This window comes from Helianthus annuus, chromosome 17, assembly GCF_002127325.2.
Source record: "Helianthus annuus cultivar XRQ/B chromosome 17, HanXRQr2.0-SUNRISE, whole genome shotgun sequence".
In the NCBI taxonomy this organism is placed as follows: domain Eukaryota; kingdom Viridiplantae; phylum Streptophyta; class Magnoliopsida; order Asterales; family Asteraceae; genus Helianthus; species Helianthus annuus.
This window is the reverse complement of record NC_035449.2, coordinates 17,326,525-17,349,119: the sequence shown is the minus strand read 5'-3', so window position 1 is coordinate 17,349,119 and position 22,595 is coordinate 17,326,525. Positions and strand designations below refer to the sequence as shown.

At 35.0% G+C, this 22,595-nt stretch overlaps 1 protein-coding gene across 2 annotated transcripts; it reads right to left on the bottom strand.

Moving 5' to 3' along the window:
* Positions 1–370: 370 nt before the first annotated feature.
* On the bottom strand, positions 371–8,280 carry LOC110939566 (subtilisin-like protease). Of its 2 annotated transcripts, XM_035986732.1 has the most exons (2): positions 6,921–8,280; positions 371–1,274 (listed from the first exon to the last, which is right to left on the bottom strand). In XM_035986732.1, exons 1-2 carry the CDS (start codon positions 8,262–8,264, stop codon positions 588–590), a joined length of 2,031 nt encoding a protein of 676 aa, XP_035842625.1. In that variant the 5' UTR covers positions 8,265–8,280; the 3' UTR covers positions 371–587. The 2 variants fall into 2 exon arrangements, with proteins under 2 accessions (XP_035842625.1, XP_022036814.1); XM_022181122.2 differs by lacking the exon at positions 371–1,274 and having other exon boundaries at positions 6,016–8,280.
* Positions 8,281–22,595: the final 14,315 nt, after the last annotated feature.

Sequence of the window (22,595 nt, the reverse complement as noted above, 5' to 3'; positions counted from 1 at the left end):
ATTACATAATGAACCCTAATACTTATAGGATGTGAAGAGATTATGATTTCATAATTTTCCTCCACAAAAGAGTTGTTTAATAACACATTTTGACCCGTACCCAATTTTTCCAAAAACCCAATATGAACCGAGCCAAGATGATCATTTTTTAAAAAGTCTTGAACCCATTCTGACAAGTTACCTGGCCCATTTTGCCAGATAGAGTATCAATCTTCACAAACCTGTGTTGTGATTGAGTTCATATGTGATATATGATTTTGGGTTCATTATAGTGCCGCGTTCAACCAGTTAACACAACCATTTAATCTTATAATGAAAAACATATAAACAATCATATGAAAACAATGACTTTTATTTCAATTATATTACTTACATATAAAAGCATACATGTTTACTGTCATACAAGATGCAGGCACAATATCTGGATCTTCATTCAAACTTGAATACAAATGGGGTTCTAACGGTATACTTACCCGTTTCAGATACCCATGTCATATGCCCTTGTCCATATGGACCTTTCTTAGTATCCTTAATATCCCGAGTAAATATTACCTCGTATGTTCCCTTTTCCTGCACCGCGGTGAAACTCATGACATCCTGACCATCACGATGGCAACCTCAATACTTACACCCGGTGGTATAGAACTGTCCCTGACGCTGTAACCCGCCTCTGCCAAACCAACATTAGTCACCGTCCTTGAGTATGTTTTGCTCTCACCTGGTTTTAGAGATACCACAAAAGACGGATAGTTCAGCTCGGCCTCCGTTATAGTTTTTGAGCAACTAACTTTCTTTTTAACGATCGTTTCAATTTGATTGGGCGTATAGCCTAACCCACAAAGATAAGGAATGTAGTCGTCGGGTTGGATATCAAAAACAAGCCCTGGCTCATTGGCTTTTGGTGGGTTTACGTGACCAGAGCCGATGGCGAATACATTAGCAGGAAGATCTCTTTCGTCCACAATGGCTGATCCGTTTCGATTTACTTGACTAGCGGTGGTCATTATTGCGGACTTGATTGCGGCAGGAGACCATTCTGGATGCGCGCTTTTGAGCAACGCCATTATGCCTGCGAGGTGAGGACAGGACATTGATGTGCCACGTATGACGAAAAATGTAGCGTTGGATTGTGTTAGTTTGTCGACCTTCACATTCCATGCTGCTAGAATGTCCACGCCGGGTCCAGTAATGTCTGGCTTTAGGATTCCGGGACTTGCACGGTTAGGCCCTCGCGAAGAGAAAGAAGCCATCTCCGGATCTGATTTCAGGCCCACCACAGTTCCACGGCAAAGGATGGTTGCGGTCGGTGAAGAAGTTCCACAGTTCCACAGTTCCACGGCAAAGGATGATTTCAGGCCCACCACAGTTCCATGATCATGTTCTTTTAGTCTAAGCTCTAAAACGCAATGGGTTTCACAACAGGATAATATTTCTGTTTTAACATGATCATGTCAGTTTAGTTCACTTCCAGGTTTAAAACGCAATGGGATGGGTTGGCTTTCACACCAACATGATCATGCATTGTTTTGTTTTAAGATGATCATGTCAGTTTAATGTACCTCAGGTCTAAAACGCAATGGGTTGGCTTCACAACATGATCATGTTTTGTTTTAACATGATCATGTCAGTTTAGTGCACCTCACATTCCAAGTCTAAAACGCAATGAGGTTTCACATGGTCATGTTTCTGTTTTAAAATGGTCATGTTTTTGTTCCAACACCACTTCAGTACACTTCAGATCTAAAACGCAATGGACTAAAACACAAAAAGATGTGTTTTTTCATTTTGTTATAAAACACAATGGATTTAAAGCATAAAACAAATTTATTTTTTATTATGTTATAAAACGCAATGGACTAAAAACACAAAGAAATGTTTTGTTTCTAAAACACAATAGACTAAAAACACAAAGAAATGTTTTTTTTTCTAAAACGCAATAAGCTAAAAACACAAAGAAATGTATTTTTTCCCTAAAACGCAATGGACTAAAAACAAAGAAATGTGTTGTTTTTAAAACGCAATGGACTAAAAACACTAAAATGTGTTTTTTCATTCTTTATTCAAAAACCCAGATCGTAAAACGCAATTAAAATATTTCTTACACAGATTGGAGCCGATTTCTTCGGATTTCTTCAAGATTGACGAAATTTGAATGTTAGGAACACTTATCAACGATCGAATCGAACGAATCGAGTGATTCACTTCAAAATCACGGGGGAAAATGAGAAATTGTATGAAATTAAATTGGGTTTCTTCAAAAGAGTTGAAGAACAGGTTGATTGAGTGTTTGAATCACTGATTGATGACGAAAATCGCACTATAATGTAGTGATTATTGAATAGAAAGTGAAGAAAAGGTTGAAGATGGTGGATTTTTGAAAATGATAGGTTTTGAAGTTGCAGGGAAAGAGGATGGGAGAAGATGAGATACAATTGACTAAAATACCCTTCTCCTTTATTTTTCAATTTTGCCATGTGTCGCAACTCTATTATTTCCTATCCTTTTCTACCCAAACTATACTACCTATTTGATTCTCTCCCTTCTATAATATTATCAAGGGCAAGCCTAAACAAGAACACTTCAATAATTATTAAACAAGAACACTTCACACTTAAATAATTATTAAACAAGAACACTTAAATAATTTAAAGTAACATTTAAATTCATTAGCTAAAGAGATATAATTGAACGGATATATAATGGTGGAGTAGTTGAGGAAAGACTTGGTGTTCCTTGTGACTCAGATTCGACTCCTACGTACTCTCCCAATTATTTTTTTGCGGCATCCAGGTGAAGGGCGAATTCGGCTGGCGCTGGTTCGTCTTGGATAGAAGGCGATGTTTTACTGATTATTCCACCGTCATGCCTTCGGGCGGGTGGAGGTCGGGTTTCTGCGTATCTGGTAGAGCCAAGGGACTGGCGGCGGTCGAGTAGTCCACCTTGGCCACAACGTCTGAAGTCACGGTGGTTAACACGTCGTTCCTTGCTTTCCAGAAAAAAGCAAAATAGGTTAGGTAAGAGTGAGTTGTTAAAAACGATAATATTTAAATAGTTAGGATTTAAATAACTAACTACGATTTAACCCTGTGCGCGTTGTGCGCAAGCCTTCTCACGGTAGTTAGCATGAGAAATAACCCTACGTTTATCTGTGTGACGTGGCCGGGGTATGAACACATGACTATTCAAAAACAAAAGAAGCATATGATAAGTTGAGCAGATCTGTTCGACAGTATGAACACAAAATCAAAGATAACTATAATTTTTATAAATTAATTATATCATTTATGGAAAAAAATTATTATTATTATATTTTTTAGATAGAATCAGCCTTAGTGGGATTCGAACTCGTTATTTATGGAAAAAAAATTATTATTTTTATTATTATATTTTTTTAGAGTCTTTAAAAAAACTAGTCTACTAACAGGATATATCGACTAAAAGAAACTAATACACGGGTTATTAGATATCTATCGACTAAAAGAGACTATTACTCCGGGTATTACTAATCACCCAAAGTATTGTGATATATGAGAGAGTGGAGTTGGGTGGGTTTAAAAAACTCGATTCGAACTCATTTATCCTCCGACTCGAAGCTGATATATTATGAAGACCTGAATATATATATACATTTTTGGCTATCTAAATTAATTTATAATTTTTATAAATTAATTATATCATTTATGGAAAAAAAATTATTATTATTATATTTTTTAGATAGAATCAGCCTTAGTGGGATTCGAACTCGTTATTTATGGAAAAAAAATTATTATTTTTATTATTATATTTTTTTAGAGTCTTTAAAAAAACTAGTCTACTAACAGGATATATCGACTAAAAGCGACTAATACACGGGTTATTAGATATCTATCGACTAAAAGAGACTATTACTCCGGGTATTACTAATCACCCAAAGTATTGTGATATATGAGAGAGTGGAGTTGGGTGGGTTTAAAAAACTCGATTCGAACTCGTTTATCCTCCGACTCGGAGCTGATATATTATGAAGACCTGAATATATATATACATTTTTGGCTATCTAAATTTATTTATAATTTTTATAAATTAATTATATCATTTATGGAAAAAAAAATTATTATTATTATATTTTTTAGATAGAATCAGCCTTAGTGGGATTCGAACTCGTTATTTATGGAAAAAAATTATTATTTTTATTATTATATTTTTTTAGAGTCTTTAAAAAAACTAGTCTACTAACAGGATATATCGACTAAAAGAAACTAATACACGGGTTATTAGATATCTATCGACTAAAAGAGACTATTACACCGGGTATTAGTAATAACCCAAAGTATTGTGATATAAGAGAGAGTGGAGTTGGGTGGGTTTAAAAAAACTCGATTCGAACTCGTTTATCCTCCGACTCGGAGCTGATATATTATGAAGACTTGAATATATATATATATATATATATATATATATACATTTTTGGCTATCTAAATTAATTTATAATTTTTATAAATTAATTATATCATTTATGGTAAAAAAAATTATTATTATTATATTTTTTAGATAGAATCAGCCTTAGTGGGATTCGAACTCGTTATTTATGGAAAAAAAAATTATTATTTTTATTATTATATTTTTTTAGAGTCTTTAAAAAAACTAGTCTACTAACAGGATATATCAACTAAAAGAGACTAATATACGGGTTATTAAATATCTATGGACTAAAAGAGACTATTACACCGGGTATTAGTAATCACCCAAAGTATTGTGATATAAGAGAGAGTGGAGTTGGGTGGGTTTAAAAAACTCGATTCGAACTCATTTATCCTTCGACTCGGAGCTGATATATTATGAAGACCTGAATATATATATACATTTTTGGCTATCTAAATTAATTTATAATTTTTATAAATTAATTATATCATTTATGGTAAAAAAAATTATTATTATTATATTTTTTAGATAGAATCAGCCTTAGTGGGATTCGAACTCGTTATTTATGGAAAAAAAATTATTATTTTTATTATTATATTTTTTTAGAGTCTTTAAAAAAACTAGTCTACTAACAGGATATATCGACTAAAAGAAACTAATACACGGGTTATTAGATATCTATCGACTAAAAGAGACTATTACTCCGGGTATTACTAATCACCCAAAGAACTAAGAAGTGTAGATTTGTTATACACGTGGGTTGAGGTATGGCTTTGTTCATCACATTGTTAATTTCTGTGTTGCTTTTATGTCAAATCCATCATGGATTTACGCTTTCACTTTTCGTTTCTTGTTTCCTAAATGATTTCCCTCAAAGAATGATAGAGGGTAGCCCAATATCTAATTTTCCTCCACAAAAGAGTTGTTTAAGGGGCTGTTTGGTAGCCTCTGAATGGTTATTAAGAGTAACCTCTTAATGGAACCATTAAGAATTTTACCAATGAGAAGGTAGAAGAATATGACATGTGATGATTTACCATTCAGAGGTTACGTCTTAACCATTCAGACTTGAGGTTACCTCTTATTCATTCAGAGGTTTTAAACCATTAAGAGGTAGCATCTGAATGGTCATTAAGAGGCTACCAAACAACCCCTAACTGTTGTAAAATAACACATTTTGACCCGTACCCAATTTTTCCAAAAACCCAATATGAACCGAGCCAAGATGATCATTTTTTAAAAAGACTTGAACCCATTCTGACAAGTTACCTGTCCCATTTTGCCAGATAGAGTATCAATCTTCACAAACCCGTGTTGTGATTGGGTTCATATGTCATATATGATTCTCGGTTCGTTATAGTGTCGCGTTCAACCAGTTAACACAACCATTTAACACCCTACGTATGTTGTGAAGAAACATGATAATTTCAGATGGGTGTCGTTTATCCAGTCCAAAGAAACAGGCATGTCAACGTGTTTCCATCGTTTGTGATTCTGATTCCGAATCTTCGACAACTTTATTTACTTTTACAATTTTGTTTAATCTTAAAATGAAAAACATATAAACTATATGTATCATATGAAAACAATGACTTTTATTTCAATTATATTACTTACATATAAAAGCATACATGTTTACTGTCATACAAGATGCAGGCACAATATCTGGATCTTCATTCAAACTTGAATACAAATGGGGTTCTAACGGTATACTTACCCGTTTCAGATACCCATGTCATATGCCCTTGTCCATATGGACTTTTCTTCGTATCCTTAATATCCCGAGTAAATTTTACCTCGTATGTTCCCTTTTGCTGCACCGCGGTGAAACTCATGACATCCTGACGATCACGAATGCCAACCTCAATACTTACACCCGGTGGTATAGAACTGTCCCTGACGCTGTAACCCGCCTCTGCCAAACCAACATTAGTCACCGTCCTTGAGTATGTTTTGCTCTCACCTGGTTTTAGAGATACCACGAAAGACGGATAGTTCAGCTCGGCCTCCGTTATAGTTTTTGAGCAACTAACTTTCTTTTTAACGATCGTTTCAATTTGATTGGGCGTATAGCCTAACCCACAAAGATAAGGAATGTAGTCGTCGGGTTGGATATCAAAAACAAGCCCTGGCTCATTGGCTTTTGGTGGGTTTACGTGACCAGAGCCGATGGCGAATACATTAGCAGGAAGATCTCTTTCGTCGACAATGGCTGATCCGTTTCGATTTACTTGACTAGCGGTGGTCATTATTGCGGACTTGATTGCGGCAGGAGACCATTCTGGATGCGCGCTTTTGAGCAACGCCATTATGCCTGCGAGGTGAGGACAGGACATTGATGTGCCACGTACCACGAAAAATGTAGCGTTGGTTTGTGTTAGTTTGTCGACCTTTACATTCCATGCTGCTAGAATGTCCACACCGGGTCCAGTAACGTCTGGCTTTAGGATTCCGGGACTTGCACGGTTAGGCCCTCGCGAAGAGAAAGAAGCCATCTCCGGATCTGATTTCAGGCCCACCACAGTTCCACGGCAAAGGATGGTTGCGGTCGGTGAAGAAGTTGAATTCAAATACTTCTTTATCTCAACCCCTTCTTTGTAACCAATATATGACGCGAGAATAACATGAACTTGTGCCGCTATACTTTCACCGGTAACAATGTCATTAGCAACAATCATGGCGGCTCCTCCAGCTTTCTTAACTTCCATTCCCTTTGCAATATTACCAGTCCGCCCATCCACATCACACAACACCACCTTCCCCTTCACATCAATGCGGTCCAGTGATTCCTTACTACACCCTTCGCCGTAAACAAGAGGCCGAAGCTTACGGCTGTAATTCTTCGGTTGGTACAGCGATTCACCGTGAAATAACTTGTTGTTTCCAAGACGAACTGTCGTCCTGAACCTTCGATCAATTGTACTAGCCCCGACCGTAAGGATCCATGTGGCCTCATTTGATAGTGTTGCATTGTAAGGTCCAGCATTACCTGCTGAACAACTGACGGAGATCCCTTTCTGCGTGGCAGTGAAGGCGGCAATAGCTAAAATATCTTTATAAAACGGCATGGAAAATGAACCAAGCGAGATTGACAACACGTTAACACCGTCTGTAATAGCTGCATCCATGCCCGCTAAGATGTCACTTCCAAAACAACCTGATATGTCACATGTTTTATACATGGCTATGTGTGCTAGTGGTGCCATCCCGCACGCAGTGCCATTCCCTAATTGGAATACACTTGCGTTGTCTACCCAATTCCCTGCAGCAGTACTCGAAGTGTGTGTCCCGTGGCCTGCATCATCTATCGGAGTTTGTCCCTTAACAAAGCTTCTCATTCCGATCAGTTTGTTGTTACACCCCGCCACTTCACATTTACCTTTCCATGTTAACGGTGGAGGAGGGACACCATCGTCCTTAAACGATGGATGCCCGGGAGTAATTCCAGAGTCTATAACCCCAATTATGGTTCCCTTTCCGTAGTTTGAGTCTTTCCACAAACCTGAGTTTCGGCGCAAGCCCAAAAAGTAAGATGAACGAGTTGTGTGTAACTGATACACACTTTCAGCGCTTACGGATAAAACTCCACTTAAACTCTCCATCACCTTTGCTTGATCCGCTGACATTTTAGCAGCAAATCCGGTAATCACTTGATGGTAGGGGTAAACCATCTCTGGTATCGTGTTTGATCGCGAAGCTACTTTCAATAAAAACGAGTTATACCATTCTTCAATGTTGCGGGGATGGTCTTCAGGTGAACTTAAGTGAACAATGTAGGTTTTGAGTTCAGTGGCTTTGGTAGGAAACACACTGAAAAGGGTGGTGCAAGTGAGAAGTAACACAAAACTGAATTTCCGGAACATTTTCTATCTCTCTATGCTTATGATGAGTGAAATATTTTGTGGATATATGTCAAGGACTACTCCTAATGCCTATTTATATACAATGGAGGGGTGAATAGAAGAGAGGTGAGTTTAGTTTGCAATCACTGGCTGTCACGTTGAGTGGACCCGCGATTGAATACGACATATTATTCTTTGGCTTATTTTTAGGAATAATCTTGTAACAAACTGCAGCACTATTATGGTTAGTGATACTATGATACACAGATAATATGGATATTATGCTCACTCAATCGCCTAGAACTAGAAAACTAGTTTTCTACAAGTTTTCCTTGGTCTAAAAGAAGGTTTAAACCCCATGAAAGTTGGTTTTCATAGTGCTATATCTTGCTTTTAAGACAAGGAAGATTAATTCATCACTAACTATAATTCCTCTCTAACACATTTCTTATTGGTTTTAGGATTATCCTTAATCAGCGAGTTGTCGTGATTCTCAATTTGGTTTCGCAGGGAACATACTTGAGTTTCACATATCGACCAAAAACTGCAGTGGTGTCCTGTAATCAATCACTTTCTCGGCCAGCTTCGAGTTTGTTTTGTGCAGGTAGTTAGACAAGCATTTCGTCTTTGCCATTATTAAAGGTTTTTATCGTCTACATGTTTGTTTATCATAAGACGAAATGGCCTAAAAACATGGTTTAAAAACAGAAGAGACTGTAGGAGAAAATTCCAATTAGTTTTGTTGGACATATATTCTTAATGTAGAATTTTGTTGAACTCTTATGGGCCCTAGAATAGAATCTTTTGCATGTGCATGACTTTCTTGCTTTAAGTCATGGAGAACGACCTACGTTATCCCTCTTTCAAGAATAACCAAATTATATCAACTGAATTTGGAAGGACTATATTTTCTACCTATCAAGTTAAAAATCAGTCACATGTAAAAATCAGTCACACATGTAGGTCCATGAAACAGACTCGAGTCAGTGAAAGAAACTAAATATGGTCACTAAGGGATCATTGCAAAAGAGTGAACAAAATTGGTCACTGTTTAGTGCTTACAACCTTCTTTGTCACTAATTAATATTGATAATATTTAGATGTGTATTGGAAAAAAAATCCAATGTAAATAAATGGATTTTTGGGTTGGTCTTTCTGGGTCGGTTTGTATCTTGTCTCATCTTATCTAGTTCTTACTAGCGGATTACAGGAATCGTAAATTTTGGGTATCAGCATTTTGCTCGAAACGAATTAAAATAACGAAAAAACCTTATATATATTTTTTGCTCGAAACGAATTAAAATAACGAAAAAACCTTATATTTGCAAGACATCTGAAGTCAGAATCTGGGGATGTTTTGTGATCTTCTTGAGTCTTGACTGCTTATTTTCAATAACAGATGGGCTTACTTTCTACAATGTTGGTTTCTTTATAAACTTTATTGGGCTAAAAAGAAAGAAAAGGAAAATTACTATTACTACTGGATTTTAATTTGCAACTATCTCATTCTCAATATACTTATATTATATTAGTAGCTTAGAAAGCCTTGTTGGGTTTCAAGCTTCTAAACACAAACAATAAACTCACGAATAGAGAATAATTTTACTGCTTGAATTCCCACACTTTCATTCATTGATAAAACCCTAAATATATACAGACTCTTTAGACGTACATGAATAACAACTTAACCCATTATCTCCTACAAAATAGTAAAACAAGCCCATGTTTTGACCTACTACTCTTAAACAAAACTAACCCTTGACTAATTAAAACACTAAAAACATGTGACTAATTAACTAAAATTATCCAACCCATTTGACCTACAAAGCTCCATTTCCGACCCATATGCATGGTCCCATAACAACGCAAAAACGCATATCCATGACCCGAACCGGAAACGTCAAGATTAATCCTACAAGCCTGTGTGTTTCACGGGTTAAATTTTCACGAGTTAAATATCGAAAAATTATAGACTATTATTTTAATTTATGGTGTTACAAACCCGTGTATTAAACGGGTTGAATATCGAAAAAAAATGTAAATCATACACTTCTATATAATCCTTATCACACGATTAAAAATTTGTAAAAATATTATAATCTTATACATTCATAATTCATGAATTTTGTTATATGCGTTAAGGAAATATAAACTAGAATTTTATAAAAATGTGTAATACGGTTAATAAACGTAATAAAAATTTAATCATTTTTTGTTTATAAGATTTGTACAGAGGTAGTATATCATATATTGTTTTATTGTATTATTATTTGTATTATTATATAACGTCTAACTTATAATAAAGTTTGACCAATTTTTAGTGTCAAATTAATATATATGTACATGAACTTTTTATTAATATCTCGTTCACATATTTTACCTAATAAATGTAATAATATTCATCAACACATGTAATTCCAAATCTAAAGTGGTTATGATTATAATATAAAGTTTAGTAAATACTTAAAATTTACTTTAGACATGTACTTGCAAATTCAAAGCGGTTAAAATTTACCACACTCATGACAGTGATATGTCATTTTGTGTGCTTTGTTTTTAAAGAAGGTTTGGATGAAAAGAAGAGGCCGATGACAGTGTAAATGCTATTTTGGACTCCGTTATTAATGATAAAGAGTGGGATGAATATGGAGATGACGACCAAAGATCAACCAAGCGAAAAAAACCCACTCACAATCACACCCAGAAAATAGCATCCGCACATATGGCATCGATCTATTGTCTCCAACCATCCACAAAACCACTTCAACAATCAACAACAATAGATCACACCAAAAACCAAAACGCCATAATTTACTGAATGATTAGCTTCGTCTAGAGCCGGGCGTTTCAGCTGTGAAGGAAATCGGCATCTATCTAAGGAATTCAAAGGTTTCGGGGACAAAAGACGTCAAGAAGAAGAGACATGATGACAGTGAAGATTTGGATGAGAAATTAGATTATGATTTTTAATTTTTTTTCTTTTCTATTTTTTTGGTGTCATTTTCTATGGTTTGTTATCTAATTTTCCGCTAATAAAATACATTATTTCTCTAATTACTTATAAAATGCCAAAATACCACAAACGCCAAACACCAAAACTATATTAATTTCCTTTAATCACGTATTATTAAAAAAAACTCCAAAAAATTACTGAAATGTATAAAACAAGGTGCAAGAGAACACAACAAAAAGGGCGTTTTACAAAAGTTGTATTTTGCCATCTTTTTTCTAAAACGCCATTAATATAAAACGTCAAACTTAATAATGGGACACGTTACAACCTTAACAGATAAAAGCTGAACAAACAGTAACTACAAACAGTAACTGAAACAACGGAAACTTTATTACTAACATTTATTATATTAAAAACCGCCCCATGGCAATTGTCGTTTTTTATATTTTCAAAACGTCATAATTACTTGTCACATTATAGGTCTGCATCCTACATTACACGTCAAAAAATAAAAATAAAAATACACATGGAAAAAAATATAATTACTATTATTTTTTAGCGCAAAAAACATATAGACCTAATCTACCTCGCGCCAAAAAAAAGGTTATTATATAAGTAGAACAGGTAAACAAACTTAACACGCCACAATTGTCTAAACATGCCACAAATTGTCTAAAACGCCATACAACCTAAGGAAAAATGGCTCAGGCTATTGCATGGAGTTTTGATAGGTCGGAGAGACGTTTCGTCCTAAAGTTCTCTGACAGAAGAAGGGTGAAGGTCAAGACCATCAAGGCCATACTTAGTATGGATGAGGCTGTTCAAAGGGATATTCTGGCCTTTGGGGTTCCAACGGCCAACGATTGTGAAAGGACTCAAACGGTAATAAGAAGATTGAAGAGAAGATTTCCAGCAGATGATGATGATGATGACGTTACTGATCTACCAACAGTTACCAGTTGGAGTTTGGATGAACAATCAAGATGGTGAAAGTGACTTATCAACACGGGGTGGATTATTCATTGACGATGGACAAAGTGCTGAACACAGATAGACTACACCTTCTTGAACAACTTTGTGATTTAGCACCTTCGAAGAATTCAACATCCAGGATTGTGATGATATTTAAATATAGGATGCAAGAAAGGTTAAATCAGATGATGGTCTTATACGCCAATGACTTAGATAATGATGATGAATCTGAAGAAAGTGATGAGCAAAGCGATAGGTACATCTCTGATGTAATACCATCCACAGAAGACTACTAGTTTAGTTTGATTTCGTCTTAGTTGTAATGTTTTGAATTATTAATGAATTATAATGAATTTGGGAACGCCATGAACGCCAAGATATTTACCATTATAAGATATAAGAGATTAATTCAACTGGACAGACCTATAAAAACACCAAAAAAATTGTAATATTTGAATTATTAAAAGTATATAATGAATTTGGGAACGTCATGGACGCCAAGATGTTTGAATTATTAATTGAATATAATGAATTTGGGAACGCCATAAACGCCAAGATGTTTGAATTATTAATCGAATATAATGAATTTGGGAAGCCATAACGCATCAGATCTAAAAAACAATAAAACGACAGGGAGTTTTTGTTTCTAACTACACGCCAAAAAAACATACACGCCACAAATGACAACGGTGTGTGAGAGATGCATTAGAAAAGAAAATAAAAAGACAAAATAGCCCCTCTGCCTTAATTATATCACACTCTACGTGTTCGGCCAGGATCCGTTCTCACTATTTTCACACTTCCAACCATTTTCTCCTAATCTCATTTCTATATATGTGTGTGTGTTTGAACTTATGATCACCGAATGATGGAACCAATAATCATAATTTTGGTGAAAGAATAGAGGGCATCTCACCATCTAGTAGCTAAATGGCCAAATGGGTTAGTCTAAATTTTTATATAAATTTCTAAGAGGGATTTATGTCAAAAACTTAAACTAGATGAGTATTTTATATGCTGTACTTTTATGTTTAATGGTGAAATGATGTTGAATCCATAGGTTTTACGTAATTCCTTAATAGAGTTGTTTTCTTTATAAATTTGTAATTTTAGAGGAATTATTTGCAAATAGAATAAAAGGGTTTTTTTTTCTAACTACACGCCAAAAAAAACATACACGCCACAATGACAACGGTGTGTGAGAGATGCATTGGAAAAGAAAATAAAAAGACAAAAAAGCCCCTCCGTCTTAATTATATCACACGCCACGTGTTCGGCCAGGATCCATTCTCACCATTTTCACACTTCCAATTAGGGATGAGCAAATACCGATCCCGTCCCGATACCGATAATCCTGATCCCGAAATTTCATCAATACTCGATACCGATACCGATACCGATACCAAAACATGTCGGTTCGGTACGGTATCGGTATTTTGAGGATAAAAGTCAGTATTTTACCGATACCGTACTGTACCGTTACCGAAAAAACCAAAATGTGGATACCGTTTCCGATACCGAAACATGTTGGGATTGGGATTATCGGGATCGGGATGAGATCAGTATTTTATACCATTTGCTTATGCCTACTTCCAACCATTTTCTCCTAATATCATTTCTATATATGTGTGTGTGTTTGAACTTATGATCACCGAATGATGGAACCAATAATCATAATTTTGGTGAAAGAATAGAGGGCATCTCACCATCTAGTAGCTAAATGGCGAAATGGGTTAGTCTAAATTTTTATATAAATTTCTAAGAGGGATTTATGTAAAAAAACTTAAACTAGATGAGTATTTTATATGTTGTACTTTTATGTTTAACTAGATGTAAGCACGCCGTGTTGCGGCTAGGGCTTACAAATTTAGGTGTAACGTATACCAAAAATACCAAGTTCGCCTTTGTTGTGACATGTGTTCCTTTGATGTCTACGTATTTCTTTTTTTCTTAAAAAATTATCTCAAAGCATATATAATAATAAAAAAGGTTTGGGATTAATCTATCTTCTTTTAAGTATAGATTTACATGTTTTAAATTACTATTTATTATACAGCGAGTAAAAACTGAAATAAGATTATAATTTACTTTATAGTGGTTGGTGGTGTTTTTGACGGTGGTTGTGATGGTGATAAACAAAAGGTTTTACCAAAGTTAATTTTTTATTCGATAAAAGAGTTGTTGTTTACCTATATGTATAAACATCCCTAGTTACCCGCTATATTTAACCTTCATCTATTTCTCACTCTCTGAAACTCAACTTTTCCTTCAATATTTGATTTCATAAATGTTGTATAACATATCCTCAAGTCTTCCAAGAATCTTTACATAAATCTCTTTTTATGAGGTTATACCTACATACATATATAATATGTATCTGTATTTGTAACCCCCTCAACTGTGTCCAAATTCTTGAAAGTTATTTCCAACCCCCACCATCTCAAAACCTCATCATCAGAGCACTTAAGCACCGGCACCGCCTCGCCAGAAAACTGGTTGAGGGTTGTTGTTGCCTCCTAGGACCACCCCCTCTCTCATTATGCACTCAACATCTCCTTATTTCTGATTCAACAGTTCGGTTTTTAGATTTTTAATAACCGAAAATTTTGGTTCTGTTTTTGGATAACCATTTTCAATAACCGAAAATAATCGAACCGAACCGATATGTTATAATAGTATGTCAAATCCATATATTTTTATGTTTACGTGTTTAATCCATGATACTAAGAATTATTATTAATTTTATTCTTGATTGTCAAATATTTATAATAAGAACGTAACATGTTTATGTATCATTAAAATTATTTATCCATTGTTTACAAGAAATAACTAAATTTAACATAAAAATTAAATGATTTTCAAAGTATTATAAAAGAAAACGTCTTAATAAAAACATTAAATGGATTAGAAGGTTATGTTTATATGAACACTATTAATAAAAAAGACTAATATATTAACTTAAATGTGAACATTTAAGAAACATTTTTAAACTTTGAATTATACTTTTAATTTTTGAATCTAACTTAATTTGTTTTATAAACCGAAAAATCGAACCGTTGTTAAAACCATAATAACCGAAATCGAAAATGTCACGGCCCCGGCGCCCGGTTTGACCCGGTCCAGGAGCCGTGGGACAGAAAACCTGTGGCACAGCGGAAGTCTTTAACAGGATCGTTTAAACTTGAAAATGCCCGAGTATTATTTATTTCATAATTCGAGATAACCCCGTAATTTACAGTAGAGGAATTTCATAGGAATTCCCTTATTTTACAAAACATGTTTATTTATTTATTTAGTCGAGCCACTATTTCAAGCTTGGGAGTGCTCCATAGCACTTGTACTTGATTCATAGTAGGTCACCTGAAACATGTTGTAAAAATATTTTGTCAGCGGGGAAATACTGAGTGAATCATTCAGTTTGAGAAAGGATAGTTATCAATTACAGCATAAGAGCGATTACAATGGCATTTATCTTATTTTTATCTGGCGCCGGTGTCACCTCCTGGTGACGATGGTCATGCCACTATTGGGTCCTTCCCCAAGTAGTGACGATTATCACTGTTAGGACTTATTTGCCTAACCTATGTTAGGGCTTATTAACCTAACCGTGAGAATTTAGTAATGTGCACAATACCCCACTAGCCAGTGATTAAGATAACCACGACTTAATCCCTGTAATTATAACATTTTGAAAATAATTTGAGGTATTGTAAAATAGTGATAAAAAGAGAATGACTCACATTGCAAGTTTATACGGGCAGGGTTTAGCCTACTGATAAGCCGAATAACCTAGTTTAAACAACAATTGTAACACCCCGAAAACGGGTTTGGTAATTAAACCCCGTAAGTACTAAAGACGGGGAAAATACCGTTAGTGGTAAAAGTAAACTAGCAAGTATTAGGAATTAATTGAATAATCCTAATATTTATTTAAAGTGAATAAGAGCTTTCAAGAAAATATGAAGATAAAAGGCCCGATTTAACGGGACTTAAAGTAAAACGGGTTATGATTTCCCGAACATACTAAACTGACTAGGAAATAAATAACCTAGTTAGTTGGTTGTCTTGTGTTAAAGCATGAATAGAGTTAAATTGCCAAAGATTTAAGTTAAACAAAAGGGGAGGGACCAATGTTGTTAAATTTGAAACTAATATTATTAGTTTTAAAACAAAAAAAAATAAAACCAAACCACTCAAATGGAGGTCCTGGTCGAACAAGAACACAGGGGGCGACACTGGCTCCCCACCAAACCCTAGTGCATGTCAAATTTGATCAAATTGAAGGTTCAATTCAGTCCCAAATCAAGTTCTAAACACGAATTAGTGATCACCTCACTGAAGGGATCGCAAGGTATGCAAAATTCCAGTATTTTGATTTATCTCAAGTTCTAGGTTAATTGTGAAAAACTGAAATTTAGCTTGATTTTATCATGCATGAATGAAATTAGAAGGGATATGGTGTCTAGGGATGAACCCTAGGTGAAATCTTGTTAAAAGATTTCATGTTAATTATAGAGTTCATAATCACCATTGTAGGTGATTAATGAACTTGGAGAAAACTTGATAAACCCTAGAATTGATGATCTTGTTCTAGCATAATCTGAATTTAAGAGTAAAATTCAGAAATATGGATGTTAAGACTTGTGTAAAATTGTTTAATTGAAGTTAATTTAGATGATAATTACAAGTCATAAACTTGGTTTTGATGATATAAAAATCTGACCCGCTAGGTGTTTGATGAAACGCCTAAGTGAGGATTAAAATGCTAAAAGTTGGGTAAAAACGCAGATTTGATTATTATAAAGAATTATGCGTTAAAGCTTATGAAAAAAGGGGTTTAGGATGATTTAATGAAATTTATGTTGTATTGGTGTTTATAAACACCATACTAACTTGTATGAAAGAACTACTTGAACAAAAAGGGAAATTGTTAAGAATTCATACTTGATTTGAAGTGGGTCTTGACATGAGAATTAAACTCATGATTTATGATTTAGTTCAATAAGAAAGTAGTCAAAGATTCATAAGGTGTGAAACTCATGATTTAGAATGACTAATCTAACAACCTTGTGAATGATGGATGATAGTAGGCGCTTAACAAGCTAGGTGAAACTTGGGGAGAAAGCGAGTTGATCGAAGCAAGTGAGAAAAGAAAAAGCGTAATTTGGATGCAAGGTAAGTGTAATTTACACACTTATGTAGAATACTCGTTTATTCAATACGTTGTAAACGGATAACGATTGTTTTGGAAATATGGATTTTTGTTAAGATTACCTTGTAGTGTAATCTAATAATGGGGAAAAAGGACAAAAACGGAAATTGGTCAAATGTCGACTAGTGTAAATAAAGGTTAAAAGGATACTCATAGCGTAAGCCGAAATGGGTTGAATTTTGTAAGAAAAGAGTTTAAAGAAAAAGGGTATGTTAATAAAATCCGGAATGAATGGACGTATAAATTGGAAATCAAAAACGATGTTTTGATTAAATAGATAACGTTGGGCGTGTAGTCCAAACGGGTCGAATGGTGTTGATAACACCATTTGACAATATCGACTAATATGGTTGTCAAGTCTTATGCTAACAGGACCGATTAGCAAAATCGGATGATTTCATCACTATTGATTGTGTGATAATGAAAACAAGGTATGAATCGGGTCTACTTGTTGATCCGGGATAGGTACGCATATTCATGTTGTAGTTAAAAATGCTATTTTGTTCGAATTATGGGAAAGAGAGTCCTTAGTAGTAAAGAGAATAAAATCGACCAAAATGCCCTCGTTGGCTAATTGGAACAAACAACCTTTAAAAGTTGTTTGGAAACGAGTTTTATGATAGGGTAAATACTTAGAATAAGTATAGAAGCTGAAAGAGGTATTATTTTTAGTCAAACGGCACTATTTGAGTTTTGCCGTAAAATATTGATTCTAGAGGTAAAATTTGGGTTATATAAGATCACCACAATAAACTCACCTTAAATACAGTCGAGGTGGGGTATTATAGGGTAAGAAATGTGGTGATGGAATGCTAGAAGCAATCGAAAGCGATTTTAGGCTCGAAAGTGCTTAAATACCCTTAACGGGTCAAAATAAGCATACAAGCGAAAACGGGTTTAAATTGTGTAATAAACCTATGATTAGAACCTAATATGGTAGGTAACATTAATTTATAGAAGTGTATGTAATATAGGAATCAAACAAATACGTTTGTTTGATAAAATGCATAAACGGGTTAAAATTCGGTAAAAAGGTAACGAGTCAAAGGCTTAGAAGTCTCAAAATTTCTTATGTTGGATGTAGGATTTTAACTCCATAAGATGGAGGATTAAATTACGGACGCGTAGGAAAAAGAATCGGGTAAAACGGATCAATAACGAAGAAGTTATGGCCGTTTCTGTTAAAACTGGCATAGCTGATCTGAACTGCAACCTGCTGGAAACTGGTTTCCCAGGCGACACGCGAAGGAACAACCTGGTTCCTCCGCGACACGCGACAGAACCCTGAATTAGCGAAAATTTTTTATTTTAATCAGTTTCGCTTCCCGGACTCGTTTAAATATGTTCTAAGTTACATATGACTAATCCAACTCATGTTTTATGAGTTTCAGGCATGATTTTAGCACCGGAGGATGATCAAGCACAACGAAGAACCGAACACGGTCGAGAAATAAGCTTCCGCACTATGTATCGTTATTTTGTTAAATGACGAACTCAAACATGTTATCTTGTATAGTTTTAATTCTGTAAATAAAGTTTAATGAAACCCATATTTTCAATGTATTGAAATTCTAATTACCCGTTTATTTTCGTAAATTATACGAAAATTGTTAAATAATAATAAGGGTGTTACAACAATGCACACGAACCAGGTTAGTAACTAATACAGCATTTACGATAACTCACGAGATACAACCCTCACAACGAATGACAAAGTGCCATACTAAACATCCATCGAATTAACGACGAATGACAAAGTATAACCCTAATGCGGGCAGCACTTAAACATCCATTGGATAGTTTCAATCGATCAGATATTTAATCGTAGCAGCGATCGAGTTAATACCCGGTATTGTGGCAGCACCTCACTATATGAAAATATAGATTTGGACTGTATAACTTCGTTTATAAAAGATTTCGTCGACACAAAATGAAAGCCCCTGAGCTAGGCTATTTATAGCCTGAAATTGGGTTTTACGCGGCCCGCGTAAACCCACACATATGTCTTACGCGGCCCGCGAGGCCGCCTAGTCTAGGCGTAGGCCTAGTTAGTCATGGGCTTAGGTTTGACAGATGGGCTATACGTGGCCCGGATACTTATCCGGTTGAATTTTAAGTTGACGCGGCCCGCGTAAACATCTTTTAAGTCTTACGCGGCCCGTCTGAAGCTCCTAGACGCTTATCCGGTGATTGATAAGTTGTAGCGGCCCGCGTAAGACTAAGCTATTTCTTACGCGGCCCGCCTGAAACCCAATTTTCTTGTTTTTCTTTGTTTTTCATGTATGGTAGGGTTTCAGGGTCCGGGTTTTCATTTAAGGCTCGTTTTAGGATCATTTTTGAAGGTCCTTACAGAAAACACCGAACCCGAACAGTTTTCAAAAACCGAATTTCGGTTACGGTTTTAATTTTACCCAAAAATCGAACCAAACCGTGCACACCCCTAGCCACCACCCAAGAAAACCAATAAAAAGATAAATGGAAAATAACTTGTACAACATATCTAGCACAACTTAAAAGTAATGATGCCTAAGATTCTTATAAATTAATAGTATATAAATTTTAGGATCATTTTTGAAGGTCTTTACAGAAAACACCGAACCCGAACAGTTTTCAAAAACCGAATTTCGGTTACGGTTTTAATTTTACCCAAAAATCGAACCAAACCGTGCACACCCCTAACCACCACCCAAGAAAACCAATAAAAAGATAAATGGAAAATAACTTGTACAACATATCTAGCACAACTTACAAGTAATGATGCCTAAGATTCTTATAAATTAATAGTAGAGTTAATTACATAGTTAGTCCCTATGGTTTGTACAAAATAACATACTTAGGTACTAATAGTTTAAAATCACATTCTAGGGTATTAACTTTTCATTTTTTAACGTTTGGAGGTATTAACGATATTTGTAGGCTTAAAATCACATTCTATTAGTACCTAAGTATGTTATTTTGTGCAAACCACAGGGACTAACTATGTTAATACCCTAGAAGTTAATACCTCTAAACGTTACAAAATGAAAAGTTAATACCCTAGAAGGTGATTTTAAACTATTAGTACCTAAGTATGTTATTTTGTGCAAACCACAAGGACTAACTATGTAATTATATATAAATGGTGAAATGATGTTGAATCCATAGTTTTTACGTAATTCCTTAATAGAGTTGTTTTCTTTATAAATTTGTAATTTTAGAGGAATTATTTGCAAATAGAATAAAAGGTAAAATTTATCATATTAAACGCGTTATGTTCATGTCAATAACCCATGAATAGTAGGGTTCACATAACTATAAGTCTATAACACATTTAGCAGCTTAGGGTGGATAGTGCTTCCCATTGACTTTTTTTATTTTGTATTTTTATCTTTCAAACACACTTATAAGCCTTTAACTTTTTCAAAACTTTGTAATAAATTCAAGTGTTTGTTTTTATGTACGACCGGTATAAATTTAAGTTAATTTACTTTTAAACATAAGTTTTTATTGGAAATAAGTTGAGTCAAATATAATATTGTTGCTGTTGTTGTTGTTTTCAGTTGGTCTACGTTTTAACGTAAATTATAAATTTTTTTCTGTATTGAGTCGGGTCAAATATAATACTTTTGTGTGCTTATTTTTATGTACGTTTTCAATTGTTATACGTTTTGACGTAAATTATGTTTGGAAACGAATCAGGTCAAATGAAATGCGTATTCATTAGATGGTATTAATTCGAGCCACTTTACATTTCGACACTACCACAATGTAATGTACCATTCTTTCTTTGAATTTATTTTTGGGTATTGTGTGCATATGTTTTTACAACATAAATTTTTGTGCTTTTCAAAAATATAGTTGTTAAGTGTGTTTTTTTCTAGATTTAAATTTTATAAACAATCAACCGTAACGTGCAACGAAAAAAAAGCGTTATCCCAACGCAATGCGTGAGTACAACTGAGTTTCTTACACAATTTTCAAATTCATGTTGCCCTTGGGTACGCGTAAAACTTTCGAGTTTGCATAGGATTCTTCCCCGTTTAAAGGTTTAGTAATTTTTTAACTAAAAGCATATCTATAATATTATCTAAGTAAATCAAGCTTTAGCCTTTCATAAAAGGAACCATCTGTTCATGGATCTCATCTATTAATTTGATCTAAATCTCTATTTGTGGATTCAAAATTGATTTTCTAATTCTTAAATTTTTTAATAATACTTATCTTAACGTTTGTAGGTCCTGAAATTGGATCTTGAACACGGTGATTTCTTGTTTCGAATGATATAACGAATATCACTAGCGACATACACAAAAGTGCATCAACAACGTTTTCACGTTGTATCTTAATTAGTAATGTAGCATTTGGTATGCAGGAACAAGAGACGGAATGGATTTGACCATTGAAAGGGAATGTAGAAAAGAATGTTTGGTTGGTTAATGAAATGAAATTACTCATTACACAAGACATTTTCATTCCTTCAAAATCATTCCATCCGCCCCCATGTATTTTTCATTCCGTTTCCTCTTACATTCTTCGTTAACAACACTATAACCCACCACCGTCGCCACCATCCACACCAACCACCGCCGCCGCCACCACCACTGACATCCACCATGCCACCCACCACCCACCACCGTCGTCGTCGCCCACCCACCACCGCTACCACCCATCGTTGCGACCCACCACCACTGCTGCTACCCTCCTTCGTCACCGCCACCTATCACCACCCACGGTAACCGCAACTGATCACCGCCTCGCACCACCGATTTTATTTCTTCGTCTTTTCTTTCCTACCAAACAACACAATAATGATTCGTTCCATTCCTACCTGGTAACTAAACAAGTCAAGGAATGGTAATGGTCCATTCCATTATCTCGTCCATTCTATTACCTTGCCCATTCCATTTCTTCGCCCATTTCATTACCTCATACCAAACATACCCTAAAATAAATAGGAAACATAAATGAGATAATGACCACAAATATTTACGTGGCAGTTTAACGATCGTAGACAATTGTTTAATTAGACTATGTGCCGTGGGTTAACTAAAAAATACCTAACGCCTTGCGACGTCACTGCCATGTAAACAACGAGCTTTAACTAACCCACCCTTTAACAGCGGTATTACAAAAATTAAACAAAAGCGAAATATTTGAAAATGAATGTGTGTGTCCATGTGATTGGTGGAGTGTAGTTGACCCCATCTTTCATTTGTGTTACGACCGGTTGTTGTAG

Excerpts from the sequence above, each read along its gene's own strand:
- LOC110939566 (XM_022181122.2), bottom strand. The coding sequence starts at position 8,264 with ATGTTCCGGAAATTCAGTTTTGTGTTACTTCTCACTTGCACCACCCTT.